This window comes from Alternaria incomplexa (genome assembly GCF_024043165.1).
Source record: "Alternaria incomplexa strain BMP 0042 chromosome Unknown scaffold_3, whole genome shotgun sequence".
Taxonomy (NCBI): domain Eukaryota; kingdom Fungi; phylum Ascomycota; class Dothideomycetes; order Pleosporales; family Pleosporaceae; genus Alternaria; species Alternaria incomplexa.
In genome coordinates, this window is record NW_026249852.1 from 2,390,075 (window position 1) to 2,412,344 (window position 22,270).

Consider the following 22,270-nt stretch of genomic DNA (forward strand, 5'->3'; position numbering starts at 1 on the left):
CACTAGACCGTAGATCCCTGCTTAGCTCGCTTATTGAAGGACCCCTCAGCCCTATCACGATGCCGTTAGACAGAGATTTTGCAACATCGCGGTGTAAGACGAGTGCTTAGTTATCAGCACTGACAATGTACGTTGCTCAGCCCTCTAGCTGGTCTGAAGTGTGGCATTGCACGCCCTTTGTCGGCCGAGACGATACCGCTCTTTCCATCAGCGCCCTTTCCATTTGCAAAATGACTAATTCTGCTCCAGTCATTCAAACCAGCGTTGAACTTCAATAGGTATATACAGAACTTTGTGTATAGTTGCGAGATAAGTCTTAGCTGACAAAGTCTGCTAAGGTTTATCAAACTCCAAGCCCTACCAATCTCCACTTCCAAACTCACAAAGATGGCATCCTCCCGCATCCCCACCACCCTAAACTTCATAACGGGAAACCAAAACAAGCTCGCCGAAGTTCAAGCCATTCTATCCGGTGTCATCGAGCTCCGCAACCAAAATGTCGACCTAGTCGAAATCCAAGGCACAGTTGAGGAAGTCACAAGAGACAAGGCACGGAGAGCAGCCGAAGCCGTAAGTCGTGATGCCAAAGAGAAAGTCTTCTACAAGTACTGACAATGTGATTGATTATAGGTACAAGGCCCCGTCCTAGTAGAAGACACATGTCTCTGCTTCAAAGCCATGAATGACCTGCCTGGCCCTTACATGTACGCTCACATTTCTTCTTATCTCATCTCATCTAGTCTCTCTTTCCATTTCCCCCTTCATGCTACAAAACCCAATATTCCACATTCTCCTCCTTCAAACCCACCCATCTAACCTCCCTCCCTAGCAAATGGTTCATGCTCTCCCTCGGCGCTCCCAACCTACACAAAATGCTCTCAGGCTTCGACGACAAATCCGCCCAAGCCGTATGCACATTCGGATATTGCGAAGGCCCCGGTCACGAAGCCATTCTCTTCCAAGGCCGTACCGACGGGAAGTTGGTGGAAAGTCGGGGATCTACTGTATTCGGTAAATCAGCAAATGCCCCTTTGCCTTCTAGTGTGTTGGAGGGTTGTGTAATGGAGATAGGAAGAGGCTAATAGTGTGTACATAGGTTGGGACTCATGCTTTGAGTACGAAGGTCAGACATACGCTGAAATGGACAAGAGCGAGAAGAACAAGATTAGCCATCGAGCGAAGGCGCTGGATAAGTTGAAGGAATGGTTGGCGAGCCAGAAGACTGGGGCGTAGAGCTCAATAATCATTATTGTGCTCTTACTTCTTAATGGAGAGTATCGGGTGGTGCATGAAGCCACCACACCCACCATCATCATCCCATAAATGCCATATTGGTATCATAACACATAGCGCATCACAAATATCCCACCCATCCGTCCATTCTCAGCACCCCACTCATCTTCTGCCCAACCCCCTACTCCTCCTGTCTATCCCTCCTCCACTGCTCAACCCACCGCTCCACCCTCTCCAGATTCCCCTCCACATCCTCATTACTCTCGCTCTTCAACTCCACCACAATCTCCTCTTTATAACTCTCCCTCGCCTCATCAAGCAGAACCTGCATAATCTCACTATCCATATTCTCCTCCAGCTTCTTCCCCTTGTAGCCGCGCGCGGTAAGACGGTCGTATAGTAAGGTCGAGTCGCAGCGCAACACCATGACGAGGTCGATCCAGCGCTCGGGGAAGAGGTCGCACGCGTGCCAGTCGAGGATGTAGCCGCCTTTGTCGGCGAGGGAGAGGGATTCTAGGTGGTCAAGCAGCTAAAGGGGTGGGGTTAGTGGTGTGGGTGATAGAGTTTGGGTGGGATGGGGTGGCCAGTGGCTATGCGTACCTTGTCTTCGTCTACAATCCAACTTCCTGTTTCTTCGTCTTTGCCCTCGTGGTAGCCTTCGTCTTTTACTATTTGGTTCACCGAGATGTGCTGGAATCCTGTTGCTTGCGCTAATTGCTCTGCATGTGTCGTCTTTCCTACTCCAGGTGTGCCCGTAATAACGATGTTGGGGTTTTGGCGCGCCATGGTGTTGTGGAGGCTCGTCGCAGAGTCGGTCGCGTGGAGAGATCGCGTAGGGTGTTGGGGGTTGCGCGGGCGGCGATGTATGGGATAGCCGAGTATATCCGATTCTCAGGTAGCAGATACGCTTTGCGCGGTAATTGGAGAGGAGTTTGAGGCGTCAGAGAGGTATAGTGTGGTGTAGCGTTCAAGTGCTCTGGCGCGTCCGATGATGTCGCATTCCAGAATTATTTTTCGACGCCCGAACTTCACCCGGCACAACCCCCACCACCCCGCACTACGCATCTTGACATGGACCCCCAAGGCAAGCACACGCACGACATCTCAGGCATGACGCTGGGTGCAAGGATATGTAGACAAGCAAAGCATATACGTCAGCTCTTGAAAGCGAGACGTGGTAGGCTACATAGCAAGGTGAGGCGACCGTTATCGCATAATCCTACCGAGGTTGAGCATCACACTAAATCATACAGGTCACGCTGACTACTACCCAAAAGTGAGGCTTCAAACTTTTCTTTCATTGACCCGTGACATGCGCTCAAGACTATTTACGCCGTCTAAAAAACCTCGTAAACATGACATGCCTGACCCAAGGAAACATGCTGCAAAACCCCACCTAGACAACGCCTTAGATGCTAGTGATCGTTGGTGGCAAGAATCCAGGAACCTGTTCGAGCAAATGTCTGGAGGGGCGGGAAGAAGTGGTGGGGGGAGGGGGAGAACTGAGTAGTTCTTAAGATATCTAGTCCAGAGAGAGCTCCAACCAACCATTGCCGAACGAACACCCCTGAACTCTTTTGATGCAGTATTACGCCGAGTAAGAAATCGTGAAGTGAAATATCAGACGCAGAGAGTCGTTTAAAAGACATCTCAGTGTGATGGAAGGCGACTGGGAGGCTAGCCTGGACCGAACATGCCGCTCAAAACGACTGGGGATATTGTGATCTGGGGAATGCGAGAGTTTTTGGTGCAGCATTTAGCTCTGCTTGCACTCAGCAGCCTCCTGCTTTGGTTTTGTGCCGTCGTTCTGATACTGCGTTAGATGGCTGTATTCTGTAGAGTGACTTGGACTGCTTACCTCGTCGTCTGACTCCTCCTCCTCATCGCGGTCATCGCTGAGCTCGTCCTCGTCCTCATCGTCCTCGTCTTCAAACTCGCCCTCGTCGAAGTCCTCAATGTTCTCGTACTGAAGAGCCTCGCCGGTGAACCAGTCAATGGCGCGGGGGATGAGCTTCTCCTTGATGTCCTCACCGAGCTGGTAGTCGAGTTCGAGACGCTCCTCAATATCGGAGGTGGCGTCGTCGTCGTCTTGTGGGGGCTTGGGTGGGTCGAAGAAGTTGAAGAACGACTCTGTAGGCACGGTCTTCTTAACGACGCGGGTCTGCTTGGTGTCTGAGAAAGTTAGTTGCTAGTCAAATACCGACAGATGTCAAGATGCTCACTCTTGTTCCTCTGCTTCTTGCTCTCGATGCGGACGGTCAGATCCTTGCCGGCCTTCCAGTCGACCTTGTCACCCTCGGCGTGGTCGTAGATGAAGTCGCCGCCGTAGCCGTTCTCCTCCTGGTAGAAGTAGGTCTTGGTGATGGTCTTGTTGGTGAAGAACTCGTTCTCCTCGAATTCGAAGATGAGGCGGAAACCGGGGCGGTCGAGGTACTCCATGCGGATGTCGGTCAGGTGCTTCAGAGCAGCCTCGTCGCGGTCTGTGATCATCTCGGCGAGCGAGATCTGGTTCTTCATGGCGCTGAGCCAGAACTCTGGGATACCCTTGACGTCCTTGCCCTCGTCCTTGTTGAGCTCAGCCTCGGGCTGGTCCTCATCCTCGTCGTCCTCGTCTACCTGCTCGCCGACCTTGACGCGGTCTTCTGAGGGCTCCTCGGCGCCGTTGACGATCTTGGCACGGGTCTGGTATAGCGGTGTGAACTTGGCGAAGTACTTCTTCTCGAGCTGCAGGACCTCCTCTTGGAACTCGGCCTCGAGCTTGGAGTGCTCCTTCTGGACGCCCTTGAGGCCGGCAACACGGCGGCGGACCGAGGCAGGCAGCGACTCAATGTAGCCGCTGGAGCGGCCGACGAGCGAGCCGAGCTTGTTCTGCATCATGGCGACGAGGGCGGGGTTGGCAGCGAAGAGACCGGCGGCAGTGCGCTCTAGTTCCTCTGCGAAAAAGCGAGTTAGCGGTCAAGGCCTTGACGAGAATACAAGGCGGGGTTGGAGGGGCAGGAGCGTGGCAGAGTGCGACGTACCTTCCTTGATGCTGCTGACGCCGGGCTGCTGGGCGCGCGACGATATGGGCGCGGCATTGGCGGGTGTGTTCTGGGGGGTGCTGGCAGGGCGCACGTTAGAATGTGGTACGTCCATGTTGGGGGTGTGTGATGGTGGTGTTTGGGCGAGGCCAAAATTGTGTGGCGGAGGGGAGGGAAGCGACTTACGGGGCGGAGATGGAGTCCATCTTCTTATTGCGGATCGGCTCAGACATCTTGGCAAATGAGTGATGTCGGACTGCGAGTGGCGAGTTGGGGTGCAAAAGGTGGATGTTGTGGGTGAGCCGCAGAATTGTTCGGCGGGCTGAGCGAGAAGAACAGGCGCTGGGCAAGGCAAGGTCGCCCCTCTACGGCACTAGTCACGCCTAGTGCGAATTCCAACCGGACACTGCGAGACGGCAACAAACAAAGCCTTTGCGACCACCGAGACTATCGACGCTGCCGTGGACGGGGAGAGATGCAGTGCGCGAGGCAGAGGCGGGCGGCGTGTCTATTTGTACCTTGACCGTCTTTTGGGCAGAGGCGTGGCACGTGTGCCCTGCCTTGCATCTCTCCGACACTGTAGACGGGCGATTCAAGTTTATCTGGCGGCGATACCTCACTTGCTTGTGCGCGCAGTAGTCTACCACGTCGACTGCCCTGCACCGTGGCCACGGCCGACCTTGCCCGCCGGTACTGGGAGAGGGGACATGGGGACATGGGGACATGGGGAGCGCATATTTTTCATTGCATTGGTTGACGAGCCTTTTCCTCCGACCTGCCCAAAGCCGGCCGGAAAATGCCCCGATTGAACTATTGCGCACACCGTACTTACACTGTAGGTGCTGTATACCGCCACGGCCGCCCTGGAGCGAATACGATCTCTACACACGTCCGATCAGCGTCAGCTTCGATTAGTAGCCACACCTGCCTTCTAGAACAAAGCGGGTCTCTGGAAAATCCTTAGCAAACCCTTAGCAAAATCTCTCTGGCTCCATCGCGCTTGCCTAAACTCAAAAGCGGAAAGCGCCCCTGGGCAACCACGGATGGCAGCATGCTGGGGGTGGATGTCACCAAGAGTCATGTTCTCTACTGGCGACTAGCGGCCTGTGCAAACACACTATTCCCGGCAGTTGCAATCGTCAAGCAAGAACTGAACCTTTTGACATGGACATGGCAATGATGCTTCTACAGTCTTCCCTGTATCCTCCCCAACCTCCTCGTAGCCACAACGGCCATACACGCCGAACAAGCCCCAATGAACAGACAAACCGCAATCGCATTCGGGCCATCCGTTTTGTGATGTTCCTCTGGCGGCGCCTCGCTCAACTCCGGGCTTTTCCCGGGCTCCAGGATGGAAAACACTACCCACGAGATCCCTGTGCCCATGAACTGAGGTAGCGTGGTATACAGATTCATGATGCCGAGGTATTGCCCTGAGCTTGCACCGCCGCTGGAGGAAGGCGCGCTGCCCTTTTCGAGGTTGGATTGCGCTTCGGGAAGGTCGATAGAGGTGCGCTTTGGGTGGGCGGAGTGCGAGGAGGAAGTGTTGAGGCGGTTGATTTCTACGCCGAGGAAGGCGAAGGGGGCCCAGCAGGCGACGGACCATGATCTGTGTTGTGTTAATCCAGGCTTCATGCGTGATGTGGTGATGGTGGTTACTTACACGCCACAGCAAGCAATGATGATGGTTGCGTGCCTCAAACTTCTCACAAAAGGTGCCATGACCATGCTTCCTGCAAAGATACAATGCGCAGTTGTCCACGCGGTAAGCAGGCTTGGTTTGTATTTCGCCAGTCCCGTTGACTGCTTAGGTGGGCGAGAGAAACCAGGACCCTTTTCGTCTTCTTCTGGGCTCTGTACGAAGAAAGGCAGGAGAACAGACATGACGAATGTGATGATGGAAAAGGCGATGAGGGCCATGGAGCCAATGCGGCCGACTTTGCCTGTGAGGTCACCCGCAGCTTTGACTTCTGCTGGGGCGTCGTATCGTAGGTATACTTCACCAACCCACGTGGTGCTGTAGAAGAGGAAAGGAAACCAGCCTAGCCACTGTCAGTTCTTGATCACAGAATCAATATAATAATGACATACCAATCCAAGCCCAGAACTGGACTGTGCAGATAGCCTGGATACTTCTAGGCAGATTCAAAGCAGTATGCACGATAGTACCGAGAACTTGCTTGAGATCCAGCTCCTTGCCCTCCTCCGCCCCATCATTAATGAGCACCCTCTCCGTAACAGCCCAGCTCGTTGTCCCAATCGCCAAGCAGAGCGTCAACGCCGCAACACCCGTCAACTGCTTGAACTGTGTATCTCCCAACATAGGTCCAAACACATTCTTCAGATCAATTGCTCCCGCCCCGTACCCAATCAGACTTCCGACCGCCACCATCCTACTCGCCCAACTACTGCCCATTTGCTGTTTCGCAATTGGCAATGTATCGACGACCAGGCCTCTGCAACTCCCCTGCACGGCATTGATAGCGAAATCAATACCGTATATACTAAACACCGCCACGTATATCGTTGCGCTCTTAGCCGCAGCCTCGTCTTTTATAAAGTACCGAACCACCTCTTTCGTCCAGCCCAGCAGCAGCAAGAACATAGCCACCAGTATCGTACCAAAGAACATGAACGGTCTCCGGCGGCCCCAGCGAGAGGTAGATCGATCCGCGACGACACCGACGATAGGTTGCATTATGAGACCTGAAAGCGGGCCGGCGACCCATACGAGGGATATCTTCGATTTCGTAAGCCCGAGTTCGAGGAGGTAGGGTGTGCAGTATGTCATTTCGACATTCCACGTGAACCTGCATGGTGCTTAGTACAGGGTGCAGGAAGAACTCGTGGGAAGCGGGGATTTACTGCAAGCCGATGAGCGAAGCTGTGAGCAACGCCATGCGTATGCTCTCAGTCGAGCCCTTGACTGAGGGTGTGCCCTGCCATTGCGCAACAGACGGCATCTTCCCCTAGGACTATCCTCGTCCTTGCACCGTGGCAGCAACGTAGGCGCAGTCGCGTGCGCAGCTCTCGGGGGTCTTCGCGTAGTTAGGGAAACGTGGAAGGGCGCATTGGGTAGCCGGATCGTGTGGTAGGATTTCGTATTACGTTCGCGTTATGCAGGGACTCGGTCGGGCCAGGTATCGATTAGAGAAACGCGCTCAATGCATCCACGTATGAGATGACAATAGGGTGGGAAAAGCAATAAGAGAGTTCCAAGGGAGTGAATGGAAGTTGGTATCTGTCTCGTGTCTAGGAGTCTAGTCTGAAGAAGGGAGAGTAAGGCGTGCAAAGGAGGAGAGACGTCGTCAGCTCCATGGCTTGGCCGTGTCGCTTGTCGAGATGATTACGGATGTCGGGATCGTGGAAAGGGCCAAACGGCGGCTGGATGGAGCTAGACCGTTAGACCGAGCGGGCCGTGTGGCGCACCCCCGAACGTCTGGTTCGGCGCATTTAGGACCGACGATGGTTGTGGAGCTGTTGCTCGTACTTCGTGTGTTGGCATCTTGTTCTACGTTTGCTCGCTGTGACTGTGTCTTCATGCGATGTGTTCGGCATGTGCGTCAGAATGATGATTACTGGGAGCAGGGTCTTTGCAAGCTAGCTCCTCTCACGGCAACAATATCCAAGGTTTCGGCAACACACTGATTGACTTTACTAGGACTTGCATTGCAGGAAATCAACTAATAAATTCGAAATCAAGATTTGAGCAGCGACAAAAGAAAACAAAGGAAACCACCGTCCGACGCAAGACTCAAATGTTAAACCACACCACATAATGAAAGTCCACCTGCTAACCCTTCCAGAAGTCCCTCGCATCCTCCTTCCCTTAGTTCGAGTCCCCGATGCTCAGTCCCGAGACATCCGGCACTTGGTCCTCCTCGATCACTGGGAACTGCTGTCTGACGATGACAGGCGCCTGACCCTCACCACGCTCCTCTAGTACTGCCCTCCTGATCTCGTACTTGCAAGTGATGTACTCATCCATAGTCCACTGAAAGTGATCAGAGAGATCAGTGATCTTATCCGCAATCTTCACACCACCACGTTGAATTGGCCGGGAATCCTTCTGTAACTCGCTCTCGAAGTAACCCCATTCGTAGGGATCCGCCTCGTCGATCATGTACTGATCAGACGTGTTCTCAACGGTCGGCTCGAAGTTCTGTAGCAGCCAAACAGCGCCAGACGTGTTATCCGAATTGATTACGACAACTAAGACCCAGTCTGTCGATGTCCATGAGAACTTTGACTTGTTTGGATTCTCGGGTAGTTTGCCGTCGTCCGACCAGTATTTCTCTTCAAGTGCATAGAGTATTCCTAGTTGGAGGAATACGAATCCAGTGGCATCGTTGCCCACGACGCTGTTGTTGGTGCTGGAGCTACCGGAATGGGAGGCGTTCGTATCGTCAGCGCGCATACTCGCGTCGTGATCCTTTGTCTCGTCTGTGTACTTGATCCTTTGTCCGCGGGGTAGGTTGATCGCAACGATGTCTTCATCGGCGAATTCGCGTGTGTCTTCCCAGTCGACTTGATCATCATCAGGCCATATTGTGGCATTCCTTGGGCTGAGTCGGTAACGCCAACCCTTGTGAGACCCCACGGGTATGTTGGGAGAGACACCTGCCCTGATCACTGCGTCCAGCTTTCTCATAGATGAATCATCTGCGTAGTTAGTGTGCGCGAGCGTCTTGAAGTAGTTCTCGGCCGTTCCAGGTTCAGGCATCTTCTGGCATCCCATGTCCTCCTTGTGCACCCACAGCCAATACTTCTCTATGCTTACAGCAGTCTGCAGTGCATTTTCAAGAAGTTCGCCGTCATCCTTGTATATGTCGTCAGGTGAAGGTTGGGTGTCGCGATCCTGGGATCGAAGCTTCTCTCTCTTCGCGAACGTCCTCTCTCGTATTTTGGCAAACTCGGCAGCTTCCGCAGGAGTGTAGTCCTTCGGCGATCGGAAGTTCTTATCTTGGTACTGCTTTCTAATCTCCTCGCTGATCTTGCGGCTCCTTTCAGCCTGAGTGGGCGCCATGATTTGTGTAGGTGTAGATGAATGGGGATTTTAGAATTAAAGTTTCGTGTGCGTATGATGTTCGCTGATTGAAGGCAACTGCGCTTGTATTTGTACTGGGCAAGAGAACGGGATCAAGTGGATCCACAAGCGTGGATGGGTGCCTAAGTAGTTCCATGGTTCGGGTCTGCACTTACCTACCCGTGTAGGTAATAGCCCTGGAGGTCTCTGAATGAGTCAACGCGTTTGCATAATGGCTATATACCAACGGTCACATGCTCTCTTTTTGGCCAAGCGAGACAACCTTGAGACTCCCTCACTTTGCGTGTGATCGCTACACCTACACGAACCAGTTGGTGACGCTGAACCTTTGCGCATCAAGCACATGAACTTGACCAGCATACTGAGGCTAAATTGTCTGAAGGCATTTATTGCGATTTTGGAATTATGGGCCACCTTGAATTTTGAGCTCTGTTAGGTAGACACCAGCCGTGACAAAGCATTGCGTCCAAGGTAACCACAGGTCGCACCACCATCCAGACACATCCAAGGTACCATCAACCAAACCAAACCACAGTTCCACTTCGTGGAAAAAGGATAGCCTGCATACTCAAATATTGAGGTCAGAACGGGCTGGAATAGACCCAGTAGTAATAGTCCAGTCATCCCAAAAATGAGAGACATCGACACGAGAGTACCTAGGTATGTCAGCATGACCGCAAGAGACATTTGAATCGAAAAAAAAACGCTGCACTGCTCGATGATCTCGAATACCCCTTACCTTCCCGCAAAGACACAAGACAACACCGCGGAGGTCTTCACCCAGATCCTGCCTATCAAGCCGTCTCCGAATCTGTCTACGTATCCCTCAAACGTACCCACGTTCCTCCGTATCTTGCATGATTTCCCGCATCGAAGGAGGCTACACGAAGGACATTGTCATACGGAGGTTTTAGCAGCGAATTGTAGAAGTAACCGTCAGCAGCTCTACTGCTGCATACTGTGAAACAAGGATGTTTAGGAAATAACACCTGCATTGCAATCATGTACTATGTCACTCAACTGCGTTGTGCGTGCATTTCGGCACCAGCACGTTCACCGAAGCAAATCCGTCAGCAGCTCAATCACCGTGTGCCTGGAAGTGTTGAAGTCGGTCCTCTCAATCACCTCAGCTCATCAACACCGCACACACAAGCCACACATAACACACGCATCCAATAAAAGTTAAAAAAGATATATCATTCGCGCAAAAGAACCCCAGCATTAAATACCCAACATCATCATGCGTCATACGCGCCCACTGAATCCTCCCCACGAAAAGTAAGTTAGTAATTTCGAAGCAAACACCCCCCTCCCCCCTTTCCATCCCTCCCAGAAGTTCCAGCAACTAGACCAGAAGACAGAAAGAAGAAGGACACAGCTTTGCTCCTAACAACTTTACAAACATTGGGAGTTCCCCATCATCATCATCTGCGGCGCTTACTTTCCTCCCGTTGTCGTCTTTCTCGTGCGCGCGTGTCGTTTCATGTGTCTAATACCAAATTTTCGCTCGCTGTGCTGACAAAAGATGCTAAAGTTCATGCTTCAATTCCTTCTTCAATCGTACCGTGGCCGTTCATTCCGTTGCCGTTCATGCCCATGCCGCCGGTGAGAGCCTGCATGGCGTCGCCGTTGCTCTGGCCGTTGGGCATGTCGTCGTCGAACTCGAGCTTCTCTTGCTGCGCAATGGCTTGTTGCGAGACGATCTCTGCGAGGCGCTTGAGGCGGGGGGTTTGCAGCCCTGTCGATTGTATTAGACGTGTTCCGATGGTGCGGTAGATGGTTGAGAGAAAATACTTACAGGAAGGCGTGTACGTCTCGAGTGCTGTTATCACTCTTGGCTCCGCGATTTCGTACGGGCCACTATCCTCCATGTCGACTGCGGTGAGGAGAAGAACGTCGCTCTTCTCCGTCACACGCGACGCGACGGCCTTCATGATCTCGCCGTTGATGGGCTGCTCGTAGTCGGCTACCAGGTACTGGTTCAGCAGCTTCTGGATCTGGTTCGGACTCAGCATCCAGCAGATGTCCTGAATAATCTCAATGTCGTTCAAAGTAGCCTTCTTCAGCTGGAGCAACTTGGTTGCTTGCATCAGATGCTCAAGTTGCAGTGTGCCCTCTGGCATGTCATGCGACTTGCACCACTCTTCGATACGGGTGATGTTGTAGTTGATCTGCAGACCTCGCTTCCATGAAAGGAAGTTGCGGCGCATGAGCAAGTCGTTGAAGGCAGTGACGCCCACCAACCTCAGCAACTCGGTGACACACTGTGTGATGATGGAGTCTTCCAAGTAGTAAGCCTTCATGGCCTTGTAGACGCTGTTGAGTAGGGTGAGTAGGTTGTCCATGCTGTAGGCAGGGGTGTTGCTGCCCTGGAGGAGCTTTCCAAGGAAACGGTTGCTCTCGTTGGTAACGAAGCCGGGCAGTGATTGCGATTCGATGATAGCAGGAATGATCATTTTGTGCAGCTTCTTCTTGAGTACCTTCATCCAGGTGTGGTAAATGTTGAACTCGAGACTCTCAAGATCATGCTTCACAATCTCCAGCAGTCTGTCGTACTCGTAGTTGTCGGTCTTCTGTTGCTCGTACCAGTCTTCAGCCAGGAAGACGAACGAGAGCATCTCGTGAACGTTCGACAACCAGAAGGCACCTGGGTTGATCGCGTCTTCAGCATCGTGCTGCATGACCTCTTGTTGGATCGACTGCATAACGTTCGCGAGGAAGCGCTCTGATTCCTTAACGAAACCGTTGTTCCACATTTCGGAGGTGACAAGGTTGATGAGGTAAGCTGGGAAGAGAACCTCCTTATCGGTAGGTGGGGGTGTTGTGGTGGGCGATGGGATCTTCAGATTCTTGATCAGGCCAAGAGTGACCTCATCATTCAGCATGTCCTCCTCGGCAAGGATGTTCTCAAGCTCAAGCTCGACGTTATCGAGCTGAGCAAACGTTGAGCCGGAGAGGTTTTGCCTGTGAATGGTGGAACCAGGAGCCATGGAGACAGGTCGCGGGTTGTATTGTTCGCTGAATCGGTTGATGTCGCGGGTGTCTGGTCCAGCACTGCGCCTCTTTGGCTTCTTCGACGAGACAAGCTTGATCAAGCTGCTGGGGGCTATGGCCGTGGAGTGACCGTTTGTCAGCTCACCAGGCATTGGGCCAGATCGCTTCATCAGTTCAACCTGCTCTTGCAGCTCGGCGAGTTGCTGGCGGAGCGACATCTTTTCGGTCTCAGTGACATTGCTCCTCCTCTTGGATTGCTCCAGGTCGTCTGTGGTCCTCTTAAGCGACGCACGGAGTTCCTTCTCCTCTTCTTGAAGATGGCGCATCTTTGCGGTGCTCTCTTCGTAGCTTGTCTGCAGCTTCTTGTACTCGTCTTCCATCTGGCTGAGCTTGGCAGCGGTGATACCAGCCTGGTTGGCCTCGGCTTGTAGCTCCTTCTGGCGGTTCTCGAGTGTACGGCTGCGCTCCTTGTACGATTTGATCTGGCTCTCGTAGTTCTCCACTTGAGACTTGAGCGACTTGTTCTGCTCCCTCATCGTACCCAGATTCTGGGTAAGCTCGACAACCTTGTTTTCGAGCTTGTAAGAGATGTTCTTGAGATCGCGAGATTCGGCGCGGAGGACCTTGTATTCCCTGCGGGCCTTCCTTCCCCTCCAGAGCTTCTGGACAGTGATGATGTCGTTGATCTCCTTCTTGTAGGCGCGGATGTATCTTTGTTTGCGCCAGTTGCGTTGGATCATGCGAGCAGCATCTCCAAGCCTCTTGTCCAGGATGTTCTTGCGGAGCAAGAATCCCTTTGCGGCTGCCTCAAACTTGATAAGCGAGTTTCGGACAACAAGGAAGCGCTTGCGGTCCTTGCTACCACGCCAGACTCTCTGGATGGTGGTTGCAGCCTTGACCTGCCTAGCCTCCTCGGCTCGTTCCCTGGTCATGTAGCCCCTAGCCAATGATTGCACGTGGATGACAGCCTCGCGCATCTCGAGGTAGATACGGCGGTAGTATTTGGCTCGGAGGTTCTTCTGAATCATGACGGCGGCGTCGTTGAGTCTGGCTGTACGCAAGTTCTCGAGGAACGCAAGCATACCAGCGCGGAAGAAGATCTTTGTCAAACCCATCTGGTACTTGTCGGTGCCATCGTTCTTGCCGGCACCTAGCGCCTTCTTCAAGATTGCCGTGGCCATGTTTCGGATTTCGGGCGTCCAGTCAGCTGATCTGACCAACATGTAGTAACGCAGGGCGAATTCCTCATAAGTCCATCGTGTGGGGTAACCGGCGCAACTGATCCTGACAGTTTCGAGAACACCACAAGCGCGCAATTGGCTGAGAACCATGGGTCCATCGAATTGCCAAGCAGCCTTGGCCTCGTTGGGCTTGATACATCGGATATAGTGGACGTCGGTTGAGTTGATGGTCTGCATGAGTTCGATGAGAGACGATTTGAAGATACCACCGAGTGTTGGCTTGCGGTTGGTTGCCATCCTTCGGCCAGCCGACATGGCAGTACCCGGCTTGGACGAAGCGCTAGTAGCATTCTCCTTCTCTCGGATCGACGCAGCGACGTCCAAGACTTGGGTCAAGAACTTATTGCTTGCAGCCTTGAGGACCTCCATGTGTTCGTCCGGCACAGTATCTCTGTTCTTCTCGATGAAGCCATCAGATTCATACGTGACATCGATGGCGTAATGGCAGACAGTGAAGGACGACTTGCCGAACCGGGGCTTCTTGTAGAATTTGTGCTTGTCTCCGGAGTAGTTGTGGTGTAGCTTAGTAACGAATTGCTCATCCGAACCCATAGGCAAGCGCGACTCTTCGTCTAGTAGAGACAAGATACCTAGCTTGCCTTCAATAAGATCGATACAAGGCTGGTTGTCGGCGAAGTCGATGAAAGTCCAGTCGATTTGTTCGCGCATGTACTCCTCCTGCTCCAGCTTGAAGACGTGTGCGTTAAACTCTTGTTGCAATTTTTCATTAGCGTAGTTGATACAGAACTGCTCGAAAGAGTTCTTTGCGAAGTGCTCGAAGCCGTAGATATCAAGGACACCAATGAAGGTGTGGGCTTGCGCAATAACCTCTTCGGTGGCCAGACTCTCGTTTGTGCGCTCGACCAGCCAGTCGAACAAGCTCGAATAGATAAACTTGGCAACAGAGTCTCGGACCACGATAGCCTGCTGCTGGGTCAAGTTGGAAACAATCTTCTCTCCTCTAGTAATGAGCTGCTTCTTTACGATCCACTTGGCGAAAGTGTTGGCGTCAATTCCTAGCAACGAACAAGCCTTGACGAGGGAAGGCTCAGCTGGGTCAAGATTTGAGTCTGTCCGAGTTGCTGTGATCTTAATGTCTCCCATGTGCAACAGCGCCGCGAGCAGACGCCAGATGCCAGCTTGGGTTTCTGGCGGCACACCAATCTTGGTCAAGGACTGTCTTGTGGCCTTGAACTCAGCCACGTCGTCCATACCCTCAATCACAGGCGCACTGCCCTGGTTGAGGTAGCTGAAGTCCTCGACCGACTTCAGGGAGAGCTCTTCGCGCTCCTCGTCCGACGCACCGGCTACCAGCTGGTAGAAGACGTGGTAATTCCGCTCCTTAAGCGGCTGAAACACCAGTCTCGACCGTTCCAGCAGATATGTCCTGATCTTTGCACCAATAATATCCGTCTGCTTGTTGAACATGATCTCGATGTATTTACCGAAACGCGAGGAGTTGTCGTTACGGGTGGTTTTGGCGTTACCGAAGGCTTCCATGATGGGGTTGGTAGCCAGGATCTGCTCTTCGGTCTCGCTCATCGAGTCGGACTTGCCTCTCCGCTTGCCTGGGTTGTCCGGGGACTCTCGTGTGGCAAAGTATCGCATGATGTATTTGGCGCTGACCGTCTTTCCGGCTCCAGACTCTCCAGAGACGACAATGGTCTGGTTCTTCTGGTCTCGCAACATGTCGCTGGTAAAGATTAGTCACTGCCATAACGGGTGGTGGGTCTGAGGCGCGGGGAACTCACGCGAAGGCTTCTTCAGCAATGGCAAACAAATGCGGAGCGCCATAGGATCTCTGCTTGCCAGCGTAGACCTGTACCATGCCGGGTACGTATAGGGAGTCGACTCGCGCAAAGGGATTTGTCGCGATAAGGACGATACCCGAGTATGTGTAGATCTCCTTCTGCAGGTAACGCAGCTTGATGGCCTGGAGCACTGCACGACCGTCAGTATGCCATGTCTTCTGTGTGGGGTCGGGCGACTGTACCAGCCGGCTCGTTCAGATGTGACAGGTTCGTAAGGTCATCGCTGGCCTCGAGCATGGCCGGGTTCATCAGCGGGGGGAGATTGGGGTCATTGCCGGTCTGGATGGCCAGTATCGTCGTCTCGACGGATTTGGTCTGCGCAGTGAAGCATCGTCAGTTGCCGTGTCCTGTATCAATATCATGCCCGTGGGTGTGCGTACCTCGCCATTCTCCAGCGTGAACACCAGCTTCACTTTGTCTCCCGCGATCTGCTTGTCCGTCACCTCGGAGGCGACCCAGCCCTCGGTGGTATCGGGCTGCCATGCCCGGGTGCCGAGGTCGTAGATGTGAGCCATGGTGGGTGGTTGTGTATCGGTTGTCCCCCTCCAAATGGCGGTGCGGGTTCAGGGTCCAGAGGCGCTCCCTGGTGGTGGGATATGCTCAGCTCGCTAAGTCGGTGCGGTCGCTGGCTGCGTGTGGGCGGTCGTGGACGTCGTCAGCGTGGGATGTCGCTGCAGTCACAGGGCTCGATGCATCCCTGGAGGAGAGGAGGGCAATCGTGTGGGCGAAGTTATGCGAACTGCTGCCCGCCGTGTTGTCGACTTTCTCTGGTCACGCTAATCGCCTCTCACCGCCAACATCCCGCCAAACCGCACAGACCATCTCCAGGGGGCCGAGCCAACCACCACCGCTCTGCCACCTGGAACCGCGCAGACAGGCGTCTCACCATATGCACCTCCTCACTTCTGCATCCCAAGTAGCCTCACCAGCTTGCATCCGATCTGCAGCCTCACTCGGCGTACCTGGAGCAGCCTGTGACGCTGTCCGGCCTTCCAACGTGCTGCGTACCACACCCACATGCAGGCCAGCATTCTTACTCGCACTGTCCCATTCCCCACCTGTCATCTAAAGCGACAGTCCTTCCCCAGAGTTTATGCAGGTAAACTCCCTGGACGTTTCGCCTCTCGGATCTCTTTCTTCGCGCATCCGTTCTGACTGAACCCGGCCAACTGAAACATGCCGCCTCAGCATGATACGTGGGCGTCACGACTTCATTGTACTTCAAAGACCAGGAATTTGGGGCTTCAGTAATCATCGAATCGACTAACTGCAAAGGGGCTGCATGGCCATGGCTCGGTCATACCCACCATAGCGTGAGTGACTCCTTGAATATCTCCACACCTGGCTGTCGTCGTTCTCCACGAGCTCGCGACTCGCCACCAGTCAAAGTGTCCATGTGTAACCATCACGCTGGTAAATTTCCACCAAGTGACTACATGAACATTGCCAAACACGTCCAATGATATCCCGTTGATCACAACTTACACGCTCTTGAAGTGTTCGTAACGTACTTGCCCAGATACATCATATTGTATACCGAGACCAACATGTCACATGAGCGATCACGTGCGATAGCGCTTATCGCCCGCGCCATCTGAACTGGCAGTCGCGTCTGCCCACAACCAAAGACATTTTCTCTCAGTCGAACCAGCACCTTGGAGTTAGTCACTGCCGACCAGCCGCAACCTTGCGGGCGTAGGGAGATCCTGTATTTCTCCAGGTCACGTTTTGTCTGCTAGGTACGACCCGGGAAAAGCGAGCTTCATTTGTCCCCTAACCTTTCATCCCACTTACCGCGAGAGACATGACAAAAGTGGTCCATAATATGAAGCAGTGTTACCCGAAACAGAACCATACGTGCAATCGATGCTTAGCCTTGTGGCCAAATGTATATTGCCTGCAAAATGAAACGGATATCTTCAGAATTGAGGAAAACGCGGAAGAGCTACTGAACTCGGCTTGTGAGACATGCCAAATACTCGGAATGGCGCTGGAGGTATATCAAGAGGAGGACTCGGGCATACTCAGGCCATTGTTGCGCTGGAAACGTTGGTCACGTCACTCAGGCGAGGCAGTCCTCTGCGACCCTGATATCTCTTGGAAAGGGACCTGGCGTGAAAACGGAACTATCAAGGTGTGGCATCCCGGCAGTTCTTCGGGCCATGATTGGAAGGGTGTGGAAGCGGAGGATCATCGCGTTGATTTCGATGCGATACGGGCCTGGCTTGCTGAGTGCAGCCAAGCTCATGTTCGATGCAGGCCCAGTATACAAGAACAACCTTGCAATTTGAAAGTCATTGACTGCTTGGAAAGAGCTATTACTGTGGCGCCAGCACGATGCCGATATGTGGCCTTGTCGTACGTATGGGGTGGGGTGGTCATCAAGACAGACACAGGATCCGGATTACCTTCCGAGTTGCCTCGTACTATTGAGGACAGCATTAAGGCTACGCTCCTTCTCGGATATCAGTATCTCTGGGTGGAGTAAGGTCCTCCGCACTCATGCTAAATGGCGATCGAGCTAACGTATCACGCGCAGCGCCCTTGTGAGTACCCAAGTGATATGCCGACGTTGCTGATCAAGAGACTAGTGCATAGATCAAGACGACGCTGACGACCAGGATCATCAGATTCGGCATATGGACTCAATTTACACCTTAGCGGAGCTCACGCTGATTGCCGCAGCAGGCGACGATTCCTCATCCGGCCTACCGGGGGTAAGTAAAAAACGGAGATTAAGGTATCAGGATGCTAGGGTGGGCGATATATACGTGTCATACCTGCCACAAACTGTTCATCGCTCTATTACCCGCTCCCGGTGGTTCACAAGGGGGTGGACATTCCAAGAAGGCTACCTTCCGCCGAGGCGACTGTACTTCACGGAGACTGCAGTGTTGTTTGTATGCAACCAGTCGCAAGAATATGAAGGCTTCCAGCGTTGCATAGCCAAATCTGACGCACGTCTACTCGAAGGTACATTGAACCCACACGCTCTTGGGGCTATAGGCGATGAGTCTAGCGGTCCCATCGGGATTATGCGATCGCTCAAAAAATACTCGGCTCGCAAACTCAGCCATGACAGTGACGCCCTGTACGCGATATTGGGCGTCCTGAAATACCATCGCGCAAAGGATCAGTCCATTGGTATCATGTGGGACATACCATACCGAATCACGTCGGCCGAGCATCGTTTCATATGCATAGTCTGGAGGCACCCCTCAATCGCCATAAGACGAGGGAATTACCCTAGCTGGTCGACACTTGGCTGGAATGGTTCTGTTCAATTCACAGATGTCCATCACCAATTTGAATTATCAGTGAAGGATGCTGACAGCCTGTCCGACCATTTCCGAGCCGGCGTTGAAAACGAGCATCTCTCAGAGAACCCACGCTACTTGGGAATCACCGTCAAGGTTTACCGGTTTCTGGTGGTCAACTTGGTACGCCCGAGGCTACTTCGAACGCTGCATTTGAGTCTTTCCGAGCAGGAAACACCATATCTGGTACTTCCGGTCGGAAGCGCCACGGGGAATGGCGACAGATTCAAGTTTTATGTGCGCCTGCATTGGGACATGGCCCCGCCTGACAATTGCGATGGCACCGAAGTAACATGTGCTATTACCCACGACCAAGATCTCAACCATCTATCGATGATGGTACTCCAAGACCACGGAACTCATTACGAACGCATAGGCTGCGCCACCGCTAATCCTTCGTATCATGGAAGGATGATCATGAAAGGAGCAGGGTTCGATGAGATAACTTCTACCACCAAGACTATACAGACCCTGAGTGCTACAGACAGCCCGGACTTCTACTGGCGTCATTTAGAGGGCGGCGTTGAGGAAGATTTAGCCTGGATACGTGACGCGGAGCCGGTGACCATCACCCTGGGCTAAAGACGAGTTGAAAATCAAGTCCAGGCATCATAGCAACGACCTTTCCCTGCAACACATGGTAGTCTCAGAATTTCGTCAACGACAACTCACAGGCTTCAAGCTAGCAGGCTGGAACCTGTCTGTCTCGATAACGACTCGAGTGGAATCATGCTGCCTATCAATGTCGGCTTCAGGTGGAAGTGAGTTCGCGACTACAATGGCAGCACGGCCTATCTACGAAAGCTCTGTCCAACCAAGAGCGATTCTTCCCATGGCAACACCCTATGTATCGAAACAAGCAAATCACAACTATTCTACTTACGGTGAAAAAATTCATCGACGACATTCTCTGAGTCCACTTCACCGACGCCAGCTTCCTGCAGATTTTGTACGTCAAGCCAATAGCATCAATTCAACCATACATACCAGTGGGTTGTCCCAAAAAGTGGCGGTACCGACCAAAAATTAATCTCATCAACGTCGCTGTCAGAGAAGATAAGATAAACTGATTCAACACCTGTGGGTTCAGCTCAGACTATCTCAAGCCACAGCATCACAACGAGATGACTTCGATACACTGATTCGGAGGAAGGAGACAAAGCAGAAGAAGATTGTTCGGTAGAGAAGGCCGCTTCAAGCTCATGGAGGCAACAGGACATTCATAGCAGACAATTCCACAATGTACTTCTTGTGTCAATTCATCTCTTGTCCCATTCATTTCGGTAGTAATAATAACCCAGTGTTGAACTCTACTTTTCTAGCCAATGTATACACACCCCCAAATCAGACGCCGTGCGAAAGCCTTCTACCCATACTTTTAAGGTCCCTTATATGCGGCAGCGAACCCAACATATCATCCCTCGTATCATTCTTGTGTTGTTCAACAAGGTCAGTCTCCTCCGTCTGCTTCTGCGGCTCTACCTGCTCTTCTCCGCGACCGTGAAAGGGGCTGTCCGCCTAGTACAGGACCCTGGTACGGATACACGCTGCGTTATGTTAGCTCTCCACTCCATCAACAAGCAGGGAATGTAGGGAGTGTAGGGATAGACTTACAAGAAAGCTCCTCCAAACTCGTGAACAAATCCCTAATCTCACCCTCCTTAACCTCACTGATATCCGCCATGAGATACGCAACCTCGCCTCTCGAATCCGACATCTGCTTCTCGATATTGTGGTGAAGCAAGATACCGTTGACCTGTCTCAGCACACCAGGCACGTTCTTATGGATGTAAATAACACGCATGCAGTCGGGCTGATCGAGCGTCAAGCTACGCAGATTGACTTCAGGTAGGTTGACGGCACCGAGAGTGGTGCCCTCGTTGACGTAGCGGACGAGTGCTGTGCTGACTTCGACACCGATGGCGGATTGCGCTTCTTCCGTGCTACCGCCGATGTGAGGGGTCAGGATGATGTTCTTCAGGCCGACGAGGTCCTTGGTCCACGCGTTGAGGTCGGAGCTGAAGTAGTCGCCGTTGCCGGCGGGTTCGTTGGGGAAGACGTCGATGGCGGCGCCGGCGAGTTTGCCAGAGCGGCTGGCTTCGATCATGGCGGGGATGTCGACGACGGTGCCGCGCGCGTTGTTGATGAGGTAGCTGCCGTCCTTCATCTTTGCGAACTGCTCTGCGCCGATCAGGTTTTTGGTCTCAGAGGTCGCGGGGACGTGGAGGGAGACGAAGTCGGCTTGGGCGAGGAGGTCGTCCAAGGATGCTACTTGTCGCGCGGTTCCCAGACCCATGGTGGTCAGGACGTCGTAGTAGATGACGCTCATGCCCATGGACTCGGCCAGCACGCTCAGCTGGCTACCAATGTGTCCGTATCCGACTATGCCCAGCGTCTTGCCGCGGATTTCCCAGCAGCCCTTGCTGACCTTGTTCCATGTGCCATTGTGTAGTTCCATGGAACGGTCGGCGAGCTGGCGGGCGAGGGCGATGATCTCTGAGATGACGAGTTCGGCGACGGAGCGCGAATTGCTGAAGGGCGAGTTGAAGACGGCGATACCCTGGCTGGCGGCGGTCTGGAGGTCGACCTGGTTGGTTCCGATGCAGAAGCAGCCGATGACGATCAGGTTCTTTGCCTCCTCCAGCACCTTCTTGGTGAGCTTCGTCTTTGAGCGGATGCCAATGACGTGCACATCGCGGATCTTCTCAATCAGCTGGTCTTCTGCCAAACTGGCCTTGATCGCCTCGACCTGGTAGCCCTGGCCGCGGAGGATATCGACACCGGCCTCGTTGACATTCTCGAGCAGCAGGACCTTGATGTCCTTGGTATCGAACGGTTTCAGTTGTTTGGCGAGTTGTTGCGCATGCGCGCTGTTGTTGGCCTGATTGCTGAAGCTGCCAGTCGGCGGTTGGCGGAATGTGGAGGGCGGGCTGTGGAAGGAGAGGTTTGGGCTGGTGCTGAGGTTGAGGCTGTTGGACACTTGGCGTGCGAGTTGGCTGATGCCGCTGCCGGCAATGTCCTGTGCGGGAGTCATGGTGGGTGCGCGGAGGTTGTTGCGGAGGTGGCTCGGAGGTGGGATGCGACAACTCAATCTGGCTGTCTGATCCGGACGATGCTGGAGGAATCTAGACTATTAATACGCAGTGACTCTTGACTACAGCTACCAAACTGTGAAATGCTCAACGAATCACAGGGTAATCGCAAGGCAGGTTTTAGGATGTTGCGGCAAAGTATGACTGGCGGCTGCAATAGACAGCAACAACACACGCACAGGAGATGCTCCCCACTTTTTGCGAGTACTTGATGACTGGTTGCGTCTAATTTTGCCTACAGTGACACCTACAATTGACTCAATCGATGTCGTCTGACGCGACGCCTCTCAAAAATTTCTCATAACGCCGATGATGCCATCCCGCTTTGGCCCTGGACCCCACCAAGCATACCTAGCTTACCAGCCTCCGCTTTTGGAAGTCTAATATTCTGCCCGGAACAAAGGGATCGGCAGCGGGCTGTTCACCATCACACATGTATAATTACAAGTTGTACGACATGCAAATGCCGTTGTATTCATTATTTATTGGCTTGAGTGCACCTAAGCTGCTCAACC

At 53.2% G+C, this 22,270-nt stretch overlaps 7 protein-coding genes across 7 annotated transcripts; 1 reads left to right on the top strand and 6 right to left on the bottom strand.

The window, feature by feature from the left end:
- Positions 1 to 387: 387 nt before the first annotated feature.
- On the top strand, positions 388 to 1,233 carry J4E90_003166 (uncharacterized protein; the record flags this gene model as incomplete). Its single annotated transcript, XM_051432737.1, has 4 exons — positions 388 to 570; positions 631 to 704; positions 830 to 1,011; positions 1,097 to 1,233. The coding sequence occupies 4 exons, from the start codon at positions 388 to 390 to the stop codon at positions 1,231 to 1,233; spliced, it is 576 nt and encodes a 191-aa protein (XP_051294159.1).
- A 181-nt stretch (positions 1,234 to 1,414) lies between these two features.
- On the bottom strand, positions 1,415 to 2,019 carry J4E90_003167 (uncharacterized protein; the record flags this gene model as incomplete). The annotated part of the gene is made up of 2 exons (XM_051432738.1): positions 1,415 to 1,762; positions 1,834 to 2,019. The coding sequence occupies 2 exons, from the start codon at positions 2,017 to 2,019 to the stop codon at positions 1,415 to 1,417; spliced, it is 534 nt and encodes a 177-aa protein (XP_051294160.1).
- Positions 2,020 to 2,989: 970 nt separating this feature from the next.
- J4E90_003168 (uncharacterized protein) lies at positions 2,990 to 4,368 on the bottom strand (the record flags this gene model as incomplete). The annotated part of the gene is made up of 4 exons (XM_051432739.1): positions 2,990 to 3,040; positions 3,092 to 3,405; positions 3,456 to 4,166; positions 4,254 to 4,368. The coding sequence occupies 4 exons, from the start codon at positions 4,366 to 4,368 to the stop codon at positions 2,990 to 2,992; spliced, it is 1,191 nt and encodes a 396-aa protein (XP_051294161.1).
- A 1,070-nt stretch (positions 4,369 to 5,438) lies between these two features.
- Positions 5,439 to 7,216, bottom strand: J4E90_003169 (uncharacterized protein; the record flags this gene model as incomplete). The annotated part of the gene is made up of 4 exons (XM_051432740.1): positions 5,439 to 5,862; positions 5,917 to 6,295; positions 6,345 to 7,063; positions 7,119 to 7,216. The coding sequence occupies 4 exons, from the start codon at positions 7,214 to 7,216 to the stop codon at positions 5,439 to 5,441; spliced, it is 1,620 nt and encodes a 539-aa protein (XP_051294162.1).
- Positions 7,217 to 8,082: 866 nt separating this feature from the next.
- On the bottom strand, positions 8,083 to 9,279 carry J4E90_003170 (uncharacterized protein; the record flags this gene model as incomplete). The annotated part of the gene is made up of 1 exon (XM_051432741.1): positions 8,083 to 9,279. One exon carries the CDS (start codon positions 9,277 to 9,279, stop codon positions 8,083 to 8,085), a length of 1,197 nt encoding a protein of 398 aa, XP_051294163.1.
- Positions 9,280 to 10,835: 1,556 nt separating this feature from the next.
- On the bottom strand, positions 10,836 to 15,861 carry J4E90_003171 (uncharacterized protein; the record flags this gene model as incomplete). The annotated part of the gene is made up of 4 exons (XM_051432742.1): positions 10,836 to 15,228; positions 15,287 to 15,476; positions 15,529 to 15,661; positions 15,727 to 15,861. 4 exons carry the CDS (start codon positions 15,859 to 15,861, stop codon positions 10,836 to 10,838), a joined length of 4,851 nt encoding a protein of 1,616 aa, XP_051294164.1.
- Positions 15,862 to 20,236: 4,375 nt separating this feature from the next.
- Positions 20,237 to 22,214, bottom strand: SER33 (D-3-phosphoglycerate dehydrogenase 2; the record flags this gene model as incomplete). The annotated part of the gene is made up of 2 exons (XM_051432743.1): positions 20,237 to 21,728; positions 22,210 to 22,214. 2 exons carry the CDS (start codon positions 22,212 to 22,214, stop codon positions 20,237 to 20,239), a joined length of 1,497 nt encoding a protein of 498 aa, XP_051294165.1.
- Between the last annotated feature and the right edge of the window lie 56 nt (positions 22,215 to 22,270).